This window comes from Bacillus rossius, chromosome 1 (genome assembly GCF_032445375.1).
Source record: "Bacillus rossius redtenbacheri isolate Brsri chromosome 1, Brsri_v3, whole genome shotgun sequence".
Taxonomy (NCBI): domain Eukaryota; kingdom Metazoa; phylum Arthropoda; class Insecta; order Phasmatodea; family Bacillidae; genus Bacillus; species Bacillus rossius.
The window spans coordinates 32795840-32810214 of record NC_086330.1 but is presented as its reverse complement, the minus strand read 5'-3'; the positions used below and the strand labels follow the sequence as shown (position 1 = coordinate 32810214).

At 38.9% G+C, this 14375-nt stretch overlaps 1 protein-coding gene across 6 annotated transcripts in view; it reads right to left on the bottom strand.

Moving 5' to 3' along the window:
- LOC134534093 (paxillin-like) overlaps positions 1–14375 on the bottom strand; it is a 243802-nt gene that overhangs the window by 112794 nt on the left and 116633 nt on the right. For 2 of the 6 annotated variants that reach the window (XM_063372140.1, XM_063372215.1), the window contains exon 2: positions 13115–13283. The exons of 3 other annotated variants lie outside the window; for them this stretch is intronic. In XM_063372140.1, the coding sequence (XP_063228210.1) occupies positions 13115–13226 (112 nt within the window). In that variant the 5' untranslated portion in view covers positions 13227–13283. Of the gene's footprint in view, positions 1–13114; positions 13284–14375 lie in introns of those variants that run through there. One more of the 6 variants, XM_063372195.1, reaches the window with a different exon arrangement.

Sequence of the window (14375 nt, the reverse complement as noted above, 5' to 3'; positions counted from 1 at the left end):
TAACGTGCGCTATTATTTGCCACGTTTATAATTGAAGTCCAAATGAGAACGACCACAAACCCATCTGAATAGCATATTCTGGTTATGTTCTTCCCGAGGAGTTAGTTCCTTTCATGCTTTGAACAATGCACACATGTACCCAGTATCTCTTCTTCACGACAGGCACACATGTGAATGGTGTCTCCTCCTCGCCGCGGTAGCATTAAGTTTTACTAAAAGTTATTAGGCTACATAAAATGACTCATAAATGTGCTAACTAAATGCTAACTTCAACTTTATAACATACACCTAGTCCATAGACTTGCCAAATTGATGTTTCACTCAAGGATAATTTTTTTTAACCATGGAAAAGATAATCTAATATTCAATAATTCGACTTTATTTTGTTTTATTATACTTATTAATGTGCACAGTTAATACTGGAAAGCTATTCAGGGAACGGTTTACAATTAGCTTTTAACTACTGGAGGTACCGGGGCAACACAAAAGCGTAAATGCCCGGGTGAGAATCCGTACACAGTAACGCTGCGAACACTATTTTGTGGCGATATAGTTGTTTTCACGTAGGTGTAAATATTTAGAAATATCCGTAATATTAAAAGAACATTTCTGTTCCATTTACAAAAAAAAATATACTACAGTGCACCACCATTTGTTAGTTACTGTCTATGATATCATCGAAGAGGCGTAAAATACAACTTGAGGCGGTGTTGTGTTGGAACTTGCTGGTGCTTGCAAGGCTCGTAAACGGGGCCCGAGTTCTGCCCCGCGAAGGCGGACTCGGCGGCCGTGACCCCCCCCCTTCCCCCCCAACACACACACACACACACACACACACACACACAACCTCGCCAACTCTCCGCCGTCAACGCGTCTCCGTGGGCGTCCACAGCGTAGTCGTTCGCACGTCGCGGTCGCCGGGAGCCCGGGAGTCCTCTTCGTCGTCTGTCTGCACGCGGCCCCGCACAATCCCGACACCGCGTCCGGGCGTACCTGGAGATCGCGTTGTTGCGCAAGCACGAACCACACCATCTGTGATAACATCCTTCGTCTGCCCGGGCACACACACGGTGCGCAGAGCTTCAGGAAAAAAACAACGCGATTTCCAAACCACGATATCCAAGATATCCGAGCGGGGTCTGCTTACGACAAGCATTTAAGAGTACCGAAAACTTCGTTTGATTTTGGGTTAAGTTTTTTAAACTGTATTTTTAGAAGAGTTAAAATGGTTTTCAAAGTAATTTTTTTGGCGGAAAACAACCGGTACAGATTCCTGAAAGCACTTAAGGGGATTGGTGCACCAGCATCGTATTAAAAAAAAACAATATATTTGGTAATTATTCAGCTGCTAGAGAAGATTTGAACCATTCTGGTGTAAAATTTATTTTTTTATTTTTTTATTTTAATTAAGTTATTGCTGATTTTCGGGAATTTTTTAAATTCAAGCTTTATTAAAAAACTATAAAGAATTCAGTGGTAAAACTTTCGCAGATAAATTTTCAGACACGGGAGATATGACTGTGACCATTATTTTATCTGTAATCATTATTAATTTAACGTATTTACAATTTGAATTTTAATAAATGAGCTGCTACGAAATTGCATGATATTCATTTGCGAATTTAATAAATTCGCGTTTTCATTTGTAATTCAAACGCCTACATATATGTCGGCTGAATGATTGACTTTATTTTAGTCTTAAGCTTATTGCAGTCGGACCTAAAGTAAAAACGTAGCTGTAGAAATTTGAGCAGCGTGCAAGCTCGGATACGAAGAATTATGGAGCGCGCTGGACAGTAGTGACACCTTGCGACAGTTTCTCTAACTTTTTGCAGCATGCCACAGCTGTCTGCTGTTTACGAAGGGGAGATGGGATTTCGCGGGAAACTGATATGAAGATCAACGTACTCATTTTCAGTAGATAAGAGAACGTGTTTGGTCTAGCTCGGCGTATAATTGAATGGTTATTCTCTGTTATTATTTAGCACAGTGATTTAGTTAGATGTTTTTTGTTGTAAGCGTGAGATTTATTCAGGAATAAAATGCCGAAGAAACCTCCACCAAGCAGAGTACACAAAAGAACAAAACTATCGAAAGCCATTATAGCACTTAGAAAAAAGAATAAAGAAAGATAAGAGATTATTTTATTATAGCTTTTTTTTTATCATACATTTATTTTTCAGAGTTGCGTATGTACAACGCGATGGACGCGATGCGACAACAGAAAGATGTGTACAATTGTAAACATGTTTTTTTTTTTTTCCCCCAGCAATGCGTGAACCATTCATAAACTATACTCAACATGTATCCGTATAATTACGTTTGAATTTTTTTTATGACAGGCATCAATGTTAACAAGTTTATTAAGCCACAGACTTTTTTCAGAAAAATAAGTGTAGCAGAAAACACTCAACATAGTATCACACAAAATCAGTTTACATGAATGCAGTTTTAAGAAGTAAGCTACGTAAATAATAGTTAAACATTATTTAATATCTGCTGGTAACGTTTCCAAAGTATCAGCTTCGCCTTCATTCACGAACAATATTCGTGAGCTTAATTATTTATTTTGCTGGCGTTTCGTTGGTGACTGTTGGGACTGCAAAATTAGTAAACATTTTTCACCCTATCCTGAGTTAAATCTAAGTGTGCGCGGTTAGATGAGGACCTAGATATGTCTCAGGCTTACGCCTTTACACTCTACTCATGCATTAACCATGCGCGTAAGGGCGCGTTGCCATTGACCTGTAGGATAGTCTCAACAATCCTCTACGGACTCGAAAAATGTCACCTGCTCATTGGCTACTTGACTTGTGACAACTGTTTGTTGTAATGCCTGTGATTCATCGTTGATTTTGTTGAGGAGTTTTCAGTGATTCAGAGCCTCCCATTTAACTGTGGCCGAATTGAAGAAGCAGTACACATGTTACATGCTTGAATTCATAGCGAATGGAAACCACAAATATTTACTGATGTAGTGGTTGGTAAAAAAAAAAATATTATTCGTATCGCGTCCATCGCTTCGCGCCATGTTGGCTCCTATATTATATGGATTTACAAAATATAACGATTCATTTACGACACTTAAGATAAGGTGTGTAGGATTTTAAGAATTCACTTGAATTAATATTTAAGAACATATTTCAGGATAACTTGTGAAGACGCTCGTACAGACGGCACCGGTTGTGATGACTCATTGTTACCAGAGCAGGGGCCATCTCGTGTACACGAAGTGGCATGCGAAACCTCAACACAACTCGAAAATCAGTGAGTGTTACATTGAAATGTGTCCGCTACAAATGTTCAGGAATTATAATTTTGAAATCGAGTAGAAATATTCCTGCAATTAGCATTAGGTATATTTTAATAGACATTGAAAGCGAATCATTAAGTAGCTTCAAAATCCAAATACCGGAATACAGATAGTCTGTAACAATACAGACCTCACCGACTAGATATGGTCCAGATTGTTAATACTAACACATTTGAAAAAAAAAACTGACTAGTTAATGAATATGTTGAAATTTTGTAAACCTGTTACTTAAGATGATTGGTGATGTAATAATGTCTCTTGGAAACTACATAAGATTTTAACTGCTTTTATTTCTCCATAAATTCGCAAATCACCATGGCGGCCATTTTACGATCACGATTTAGTTCTTAAATTTTAAATTAGTTTATTTGTTGAGAGCCTGGTACAATGTATCTGACCACTAAAGCGATCCGAGCCGCGTAGTGTATACTACTGCGAGGTTGCCGAAGTAGGCTCGGGTCGGGACGAATTTCGCTGTGAAGAAACAAAGGTTTTTAATACATAGAAAATTATCCCAAAGCCGAAATTTGTACAGTAGTAGAATGAACATTTCTTAGTAACACGTCAAAAGTTTAAGTACTGCCGCAAACCTTGTGTGTCACACCGAAAACGAGCAGTTATTTTTTTTTGTTAAGATCCACAATAATGGATATTGCAAATGCAGTTTATGGAGTAGACCGTCAGTATGGAACCCAAAATAATCTAGAAACATTGCCCTATCTGAGGATAGTGATAAAAAGCACAAAGTTTAAACATGTTTCTATAAAATAGACCTTTTAAATCATTAAAGTTAACGAATTCACTTTCATTCAATTTTAAGGAAATATAAATACATCTTACATAAACTTAAAGAGCCCAACGTGGAAATCGCTTAAAGTAATCGTTGTTGCATATTTATTCATCTTTAAATTGGTATATTTTTTAAGTGTCTCATACAATTAGTCTGACCACTAAAGCGATCCGAGCCGCGTAGTGTATACTACTGCGAGGTTGTCGAAGTAGGTTCGGGTCGAGACGAATTTCGCTGTTAAGAAACAAAAATTTTTAATACATGGAAAATTATCCCACAGGAAAAAATTTGTACAGTAGTAGAATGAACATTTCTTAGTAACACGTCAAAAGTTTACCGATGAAACCTTGTGATCACATCAATAAATGAGCAGCTGAGTCCTTAATGATAATTTCTACAATGATCCACAAAAATGTTTCGTAAATTTAATAACTTTAATACTTTTTTAAGTCGGTTCTCATTATGGCGCCAAAGTAATATAAAAGAATGTCCTACATGGTAACTGTGATAAACACCTCAAAGTTTAAACGTCCTATTATTAAATTGGTAATTTTAATCATAAAAGGTAAGAAAAAATATATTTTTTATAGAAATTTGACTACATGTTACATAAATATGTTGAGCGTAACGTCAAAATCACTTCATAAATATTGTCTGTGTTTTTTTTTTTTTTTAAGGTTTAAATGTGTATATTTTGAGTGTCTGGTACAATAGTCTGACCACTGATGTATTTCAAGCTGCGTAGTGTGTAGTGCAGCAGTGTTAAAGTCGCTCGTGCTGGGACTTTTTTGCTCCAGAAAACTAAGGTTTTTAATGTATGGTAATTCCAGACTGAATTTTATTCTGAAAGAATAAAAGTTTCCTAACTGCAAGTGATTTTTGCTGCAAACGTAGATAAAAATCTTCCAGGATGCAATTTGCTTAGGTAAAAATGTTAGTATGATCGACTCTTTAATTTCTAAATTATAAATAAATAACAACAATAGAACTTCCCGGAAAGTTGTGATAAACTGACGATATTGTGCGAGTAGCAGACCCGTACGTGACTACAGAGAAAGGCTATTTTCCTTGACCGTTAGGATTTCTGGGACGAACACCCTCTCACAGCTGGGGTCATAAAATACGGTCAAACTCTTGCAAAAACATCCACCACCGCTCTTTGCCACTAGCAATTCAACGAAGTAAGCTAGGCGCAGCACTCCAATGAATTAACTTAGAAAAAAAAATACTAAATATGTAATTCTATATCAATACATTTTACAACACAACTTATGTATTATTTATTTTCTGGAAAAAAAATAATATTATCATACGAATTATGTTTAAGAGTGACAAAACTCAATAAGCACATTAACGGTGTATCGTTTTCTTCAATTGTTATATAGTAAACTAATTTCATACAATTAAATATATATATTTTATAATATAGGCTACATTAAAATTTTGCACAGTTCTGATCTAAAATAATATAATGTATTAGAAATAAAAAGTAATTATATTTTTGGTATTAAAATAATTTTTAATAATAAATTTTTTGTAACAAAATACGAACACACATATATAAAACCAGAGGTCCTCTAGAATTTTGATTTACAAGTTCCAAGCAGAAATTGTTTGTTGTTAATTTTATTGTATCAAAAATCATTCATATATAAAAAAAAAATATATGTATATCTCAATAGATGTAACCTGAATACACCCTATCATATGCATTAAATATATTTTAAGTAATCCATAAATAAGACCAAGTTTATTGAGTGTCGCAGTACGCAGCGTGTTTCAAAGCCCGCCGGCCGTGAAAGATCAGTACGGCCGCAGTACACTGCAACGCTCGGGCAGCTTTAATGAGGCAACTAATTATGCTAGACTCTTTATAAATATACTATCTTAAAGCTAAAAGTATATTAAAAAACATTTATTTAGACATTTTTTCGCATTGGGCTCTTCAAATCGGTGTAAATCGTATTTTTATCTGGGTGGCAAAGATAAAAAAAAATATGTCGTGAATTAATCGCTTTATATCATATATATTAAAAATTTAAATTTTTTCTAACATTAATGGGTGTATTACAGTTTCTAGATTATTTTGGTAAGTTTATGGACAGTCTAAATTAAAAACTGTATAAATGGGTAGCATTTTAATGGACTGACGTAAGTTGCTGTCACCTAGGACTTAAATGCAAATTTTCGGTGATAACGCACAAGGTCTACAGCGGTAAACTTTCGGTATGTTATTAAGCATAGTCTCTACCACAGTAAAAAAATTCAGCTTTGGACAAATTGTTCACAGGTTGTCTTGGTTTCCTGGAGTAACACGAAAGTCTACGCGGGGAAGCCAAGGGCGGCTACCTGATCCGAGAATGAAGGATAGGGCGAGATGGGAAGCGATAAGAGCTGGTTGGGTGTCCGTGTTGGAGAGAGAGAGATAGCGAGAGAGAGAGAGAGGCGATATTGTGGAAGACCTTCGAAAGATTCCCGCTAGATGGCAGGCCTCAGAGCTGCAACATTCGACAACCTCCCCTCACAGAAGCTCTCTCGCCACTAACTTGCCAAATCTCACCCGCTAGCTTATATACGTGCTGGCTGGCCATACAGTAGTAATAAACAAGCATTTATGAAACACTTAAGCTCATTTCCAACAAATTCTGACGAATGACTGTTTTTTGTCCTGCACCAATCCCCTTAAGAGACTTGCACTACACCTTTATCTTCATTTCTCCCCAATATAATGTTACGGTCACTGCTCAATTTTCACAGTTATCCTGTGGCGACGAGAAGACTGCGCGCCAGTTCAGAGCCTGGCGCTTAGAGGCGATACCGCGCTAGAAGCACCATCGAGCGTCGCGCTTATCATCCCGCCTCTCTAACACAGACACACCCCTGACGAGGCGTGGCCCTTAAGGCCCCCACATACGATCAGTCAGAACTGACAGTCCATGGACTGACGAACTGATGGCTTTCCATCAACTCGGACTGTGGGCTAGAGAGCCAGTCCGAATAATCAACCCGTTATCTTAGTGTCGTGCCAGACATCTTTCTTTATACTATTTGATTGATTTACTATTTTTTTACCCTTTTTATAACTAAAATTTCATCGGTAAAATCCAAAGTTTCTTCTATATTCTACTATGAAACGATACATCCAAAAGCAACACAACAAGACTGAGAGTGTGGGGAGAAGGCTTCATCTCAGTCCAGACAGACAGTTCGGAATGTTCGGCCGGAAATGCGCAGTCCAAAATGGGAGCTTGACAGATTCAATCTTACCCTACCCAATATGCAGAATTTTTTTTCCTGTGGGGTGTTTGAGGCTAGTTAGATTTTAGTTACAATGAAAAGGCATCAGGTAATACAGCATGTGCTTATTATGTGTCAAACAAACCATAAATATTTTCATTTGCTTCATTTTCAAACACAATTTAAGTAATTTCTCTTCCAGAAACTCTGATAAAAATTATATGTTTAAGCATATCACTCTAACATTATTTTTTCCCTGCGATTTTTCACCCGAAGTAGCAGAAGAAAATACTCGGAACTGTTCGGGCGTGTGCAGCCAACATAAAATTCATGATTTGCGCGCAAAGGTAATTGGGGTCTTTAAGGCTCAGTTTCATCCGTCATGCGTTTTTTTTTTTTTTTTTTTGGCTAATTGTAGATATTATGAAGAAATATCTCAAAAATTAGATTATAGACAATATGACGTGTGCAACCCAGCTGTGGTAACCAAGAAAATGGACTCTTCTTCCACTCTTGCCCGACATGACATACGAACACGTTCGTAACACCGCGAAGTCAGCAGTTGGTAGGCTCGTCGCTTCCCGAGCCTAAGCGCTTCATTCAACCGACAACAATCGGTACAAGCCGCATCAATAAAAATATGATGGATGACGTTGTAACGTTCCTTAATAACTCACGACATTAACATTTGGAAAATTTTATTTTTCAAACCACGTCCAAACGTGTGTACTAGCAAATTATATTTTACATTTTTCGTTTCGAACTAGGCCTATATATATATATATATATAATTACAAACGAATTTACATTGAACCTGTAAGTCATTACACACTGATATATTTATAGTTCATTACAAGCGCATTTAAATATGTCACTTTGTGTACTGTAATTAAACAACCTCCAATAACTTTGTTTACGTAAGCTGACTGCAGTCTCGATGCAAACCGTTGTCGCTGACGCCTCGTCCATATCGTATCTCTATAGTGTGTCTCGTCTATAATTTGCAGTGAGCATTTAAGTGGGCATTTTACTCTCTCTTTCTAATGCACGATTCTTTCCATAAACGCTGTCCTTGTTACGGTGTGTTCCGTTACCATGTATACACCATATAACACAAAAGTTTTATTCACACCTTTATAATGTAATGACAAAAAAAATTATCAATAACGTTTTTTTAAAAGGAAAATTTGGAATGAGAAGAATGAAAAATAATTGTCTTGCTGTATTTCATCAAGAGCATCATAGGATATTATTTTTGACGTGACGTATAGTAAATCGATGAACGCTGGCTGCACGCACGAAAAATTGTCCCAGAGAACTCGGCCGGCACGTGGTGGCGTACTGCTCAGGTTTCACCCCGCCATGCTGCAGGGATGGGCGGGTCACGCCGGTTGGATCACGCCTGCGCATGTCGCCACACACGGCTTGGGGCAGACGACAACATAGCGAGGTTCGAGGTTATTGTTGTGCACCGCGCCACGGGAGTATATTCGCAAGGAAATGGCGTTCTTACAAGTACGTATTATTTTAATTACTAGTGTAAATCAGTATATTTAAACAGTGTTGTATGAGTATTGTTTTAGCTGTGAAACTAAATATTTATTGCTGATATGATACTTTTCACGCTTTAGTTTGACATTGGTAATTATTTGTCATGAGTTATTATTTGATCAACTAAATCACACACCGTATTATAGTTATGAGCCCACGAGCGTGTAAATATTTCGAGTCCAACAGAGAATATGCTAGTTAAAAGAAATTCAAACAAATATCGTGCGTGAAATATTATTAATTTATAACATCTGAAACAATTGTTTTCAATATGGCCTCGTGGCTGTGCGGTTAGCAACGCTGACTACCAATGATAGGTTGACGGATAAAATCCCAGCGGCTGAATTTTTTTTTGTACTTGTAAAAATAAATACGGCGCGCACGACACTTCAAAAGTAATAAATATATTTGAATTAATGAATGCAAATAAAAGTAAATTTATTAATCAAATTGTAGATTTCATTTCACTCCTTTGTATGCATACAAAATAGTGATAATTCAATAAAAATTATTAAATTTTATTCATAAAAGTATGCAAAGGTAGATATCATACAAAAGATAAAAAAATTTAAAAAAAATTATTCCTCAAAGAATATAATATTTTTAATGCCTAAATGGTTTGGTTGCAAAAACCTATTATGGCTCAGTCTCAGGCCGAATGTTATATTTCATTTTCTTCTGGATCAATCATTTCATTAATGTTTTGTTATGACGTCACGTTAAACTATCGCCCGTAAACCGACTTTACAGACAAACAATTTTTTTTTTTTAATTTCTAAGGAGACGTAACCGAAAGACGCATCTTTTATCAAAAAAAAATTTAAAGCACATAATACTAAACATTTTGGCCCTCATAAAGCGTAGAAAATACTTTAATGGAATACGGTGTTATTAATAGTGACCACGCTACAAAATAGTTTCTCCTGTGAAATAATTGGGGTTTAGCACTGATTTTTTCTTTTTCTGAAATGACTACAACTGGACTAATACTATAAAAATACGATATTCTATGGTCTTTCAAACATGAAAAAATAGCAAAAACTAAAAAAAAACTTATTATAATTGTTGATGGTATAAAAAATAAGACTATTGTGAACAAATCGGGTAGTACTAACCCAGAACGAGCGGACTCTGCACTACAATCTAAGCGTGGGACTCTCTATAGTCTAGGAGCTGGTGAAGTCGAGTAAGCCGCCAGCATCTCCGGGCGCGTGACCCAGTTACACGAGCCAAGTTGGCGGTCGGTCGGGTCACCGCGACACACGTGCGCGCGCACGACACACAAGTCACACGACACGACACACACACACAACACACCACATCCGGCCCCGAGGCGCGCAGTTGTGGTGGCCGAACCCCCCAAGTTTTCAATACGCCTGTTTCTCGTTACGAATTTTTATTTCCGATAACTAGAGAGCGGAAAAATTCGCGGATTCATTTCGCGATATGCTAAAATGCAAATAATTGTATTTTTATGCAACTTCTTCCATGGGTTCACTGTTGACCTGGAGGACTGTGGGCCAACTATAGACCCTCAGTCAAAGCAGTATCGAATCACGAGTCTCCCAATTGAGACGCCTTACAAGTCAGCAGCCAATGAACAGGCGACGTTTTCCCGAGTATGCACAGGATCGTGGAGTCTATCCTGGAGGTCATTGAATACGCGAATTTTTTCAGTCCCTACCGATAACGTGCTCGATCCTGCTGCTACGCTGGAGCACAAAACTTATTCTAGATGAATAGGAGCAGGTATTGTTTGTGATTAAGTCTGAAATCTCACTAGACTGCAACAGGTATGAGAACGCCAGACACTTCTTCCTTGTAATTGGCGGGCGTCTGCAAGAGAAGACTCCCTTCTTATTCCACGATGCCATTTTAAGGATGGGTTTGCTTCAGCACATAATTGCTACAATTCATGTACCGACGTCAGACGTGTGAAGCAATCACGAAATACAGACTATGCTACAGACTGTAAATACAAAGCTTGCCTTGAAATCATTTTTGCAAAAAAAAAATAGCATGGCCCTAGGAATGAATAAAATTATGAATGAATGAATAAATTGGGCTTAACGATTCGTCGACATGGCTGTAATGAGAGACGATGAAAGCAGCTGGCTAAATGAACGGTTGGGGTAAATGAGTCCCCGAGAAAATCCACTGCCTCAAAGGCAACATCCGCCACGTTTCCCACTTACGAAACACCGCCGGGATTCGAACTCGATAACCTGCGGAGGGTAGTGTCAAACCACTGCAGAATAACCCCGACTTGACGACTTCAGACGCGCTATGGCTCCCACCATCTCGATGTTACCTGGGGGTTTTGATAAAGTTGTTCGGAACTTTCCAGATGGTAAAATGGCGATTATCGGACAAGTTCCCGTGTTTGGTATTATCAGTTACGTGCAAAGTCTCCGTTTCTCGCTGGCCGTGGATCAGCTGTCGGGACCTTAAATTGGCAAGATGTTCCTTGTGTGGTACTGCACAGGAATTTTAAGACGAATACAATTTTCCTTTAACCCAAACGCACACGTGTAGATCCATAGAAACATTTACCCGCACACTGTCAGAAATTACAGCATATTAACGGACTTTTCAACGAATGATTTAACTCAAACGGAAGGTTCTTCGTAATTTTAAATAACTGAATCTTCGTGGAAACAATGCAGTATTTCCACTTCCGAGTTGCATGTTTATTCTAAACAAAGTTAAACACTCGTGGACAAAAGAAGAGTGTTTTAAATGTAGACATAACCAGTTATTGAATTTTTTTGTTACTAAACAAAAAATATTTTTTGATGGAATCATTTAATAAGTGAGTGAACTAAGTGCCCGTAAATTTATGAAGATAACCGTACATTTAACGAAGATCACCGGATAATATGTAACCATCGTTCTTCGTAAATTAATGGTGAAAATCGTTAACAGTGCATACAGTGGGAAAATTTATTCTAAATTTCCCTTGTTTATTCGTGCTAAACGAAGACACGATGTTTCTTTCACATGCGACAGTGTATTATGAATAAACTACGTTGTTACACTTTTTTTTTACAGTATCTGACCGTTTTGTAAGTGTAGGGTTGATGGTAAATTATGAAGATTTAACAGCTGTTTAGTTTGTCAGGAAGCCCCGGGAGGGGAGGCAAGAGAGACCAGAATACTGTCGAGGGAACGGGCCCTCGTACCGATTGAGCACTTAGAATAAATAGGATTCCAAACACTATCGGTAAAACTGATTTGTACCGATCGGCGAGGGAGCAGCTTACAATAGAATAAACGAGAAACCCAGGATAACCTCCCCTGGGCGCAACCCCGCTCAGAGCACAGCAACGAGGACCCATCAGTGCACAATCACGGCGCAAGACGTGGGAGTGTCACCAGATTCCAAGACTCCGTAAATTCTACAGATACTAACGGTCGCTTCCACAAAAAACAAAATCAAGTGTAACGGATGAAGTCGATCTTTTTGTTCCAGCAGCCGGGAGTCACTCAATTAGGGTCAACTAACATTCCCTCCCCCCCTTCCCATTGGTTCGCTCTGAAGGTCATCCTTGCGTGCCTCTTGCGCGAGGGAGCCACTTCGCCACTTGTGCTTCCATCATGGTAACTACCCTCCCCCCCCCCCTGCCCAAGCCGACACGTTACAAGTGACGAGCAGGATACCGTCAGGTCCCTGCAAAATACCTGGACATTGATTCCAAGTTCCCTGTCTGCCAGTATCTGATCATGTTCGGAATCAGGATGGAGAGTGTCTGCACCAATCACCAAGGCTGCGAGGACAAGGGAGAACGGGATGGATTAAGTCTAAAAGAGGATAGAAAGGGAAAAAGGGAAAATGCCCCATTCGGCACAATAACAATTTACGATGATTTGATTTTCAACATTTGGAAGTACACGCCTGGTAGATAATTCAAAAGGAATGTCCTGACGTTAACAGAGAGACTGGCTGCTAAAAAAAAAAAAAATAGTTTATCCTGTGAAGTCATAAGTGGTGCGTGCCAAATTAACTGTTGGGAATGACAACAACTGCAATCAAAGTGTTAAGATATTTTGTCTACGTAAATATCTTAAAGTGAGATCTATTCCTTAACGAAGGGCAATTTTTGATATTAAAAACGATAAAAAAAAAATTGTTGTAGGTGAAAACTGGCGTCTTTTCGTCACTCTTCCCCCTTCGACGCCAGGGGTCGTGATGCCGTCACGCGTGTGGCCCGGGGTGTACTCACCGAAGTGCCTGTCCCAGTCGCGACGGCTCTTGAAGGGCGTCCTGCCGGCGGCCAGCAGGGTGTTGGCGCGCCCGTACGACGAGCTGCGCGGCGAGGGAGACCTGGTGGCCATGGCGGCGGCCGAGCTCGCTAGCGGCGCGGTGCTGCGGCCTGCTGCCGGCGCAACACGCTACAAGTCCAACGACCACGTTCCAGAGCAGCGCAGATCACGCGACACGCGAGAACGCAACGTTAGAATCGGCCGACTTCATTCCGTTTTCAAGCTTGCGGAAACTTTTTTACAAACGGGCGCATCGAACAAGTTTTAAACGTGTTAAAACTTTCGCACAAGTGAAAGCAAATTGCACTCGTTTTCATAACAAAATAAGCACACGGGAGAATTTCCTACAATTTTACTGTACGGTTTTTGTGACTTTTGCGCTTTTCAAACGATCGTGGCCGTACTTGCGTTCTGTTTGCGTGCTGCTTCCTCACGAGGTTTACAAAACCCAGCCCTAAACCTTTCGCGGAGTATTTATTTCTCCGCCAGTGTGCGCTCGCTAGCGACAATCGCTCTTCTCGCAACCCACGGAACACGATAACGCTCCGCCGTTGCTTGTCAGCCCGGTCTACAGCCCACCATGAACCACCCGCCGCATTATACGTTCCACAACTTGCAAATGCCGCAGTGAAACCTCTCTTACAATTCGGCCTACAGCTGGTGCCTTGCTTTAACTGATCGTGCCGTTTGTATGAGGAGATCTTTTGTGATAAAATGCCGGACCGCTATCAGCTAGCGGGCTGATTAACTTCAAAGGTGCTTAAGGGAAATCACTTTTATTGACATTACGATACAAAACATTACATTCTAAGCTATGTCATGATAAAATATGTTAGGCAGAGCTCTACGTCAGAAGTTAGAAAGATAAGAACATTTGTTTCTTTTATAAAACATTTTCGTCTTCTTCACAATAACACCGAGTACAAGACTAGGCTTACCTTTACAATTCGATTTCAAAGATGACATATTGGCCAATGACTTAAATTAAAATCAATGACAATTGTTTTTGTATACGACGATACGATATATAGTATAACCTTATTCTTAAAGGAGGAACACTATCTAAATTTGTAACCGGGAAATTACTCAAATTCAATAAACAAGCAAACGATTTATAGACTAAGCAGTTTTTTTTCGTCATTCAGTTTCATTACACGAATAAACCTGTGTAAACCACCGAACGATTATTGTTGAACAAATATAGGATCCACCCTGATGTGC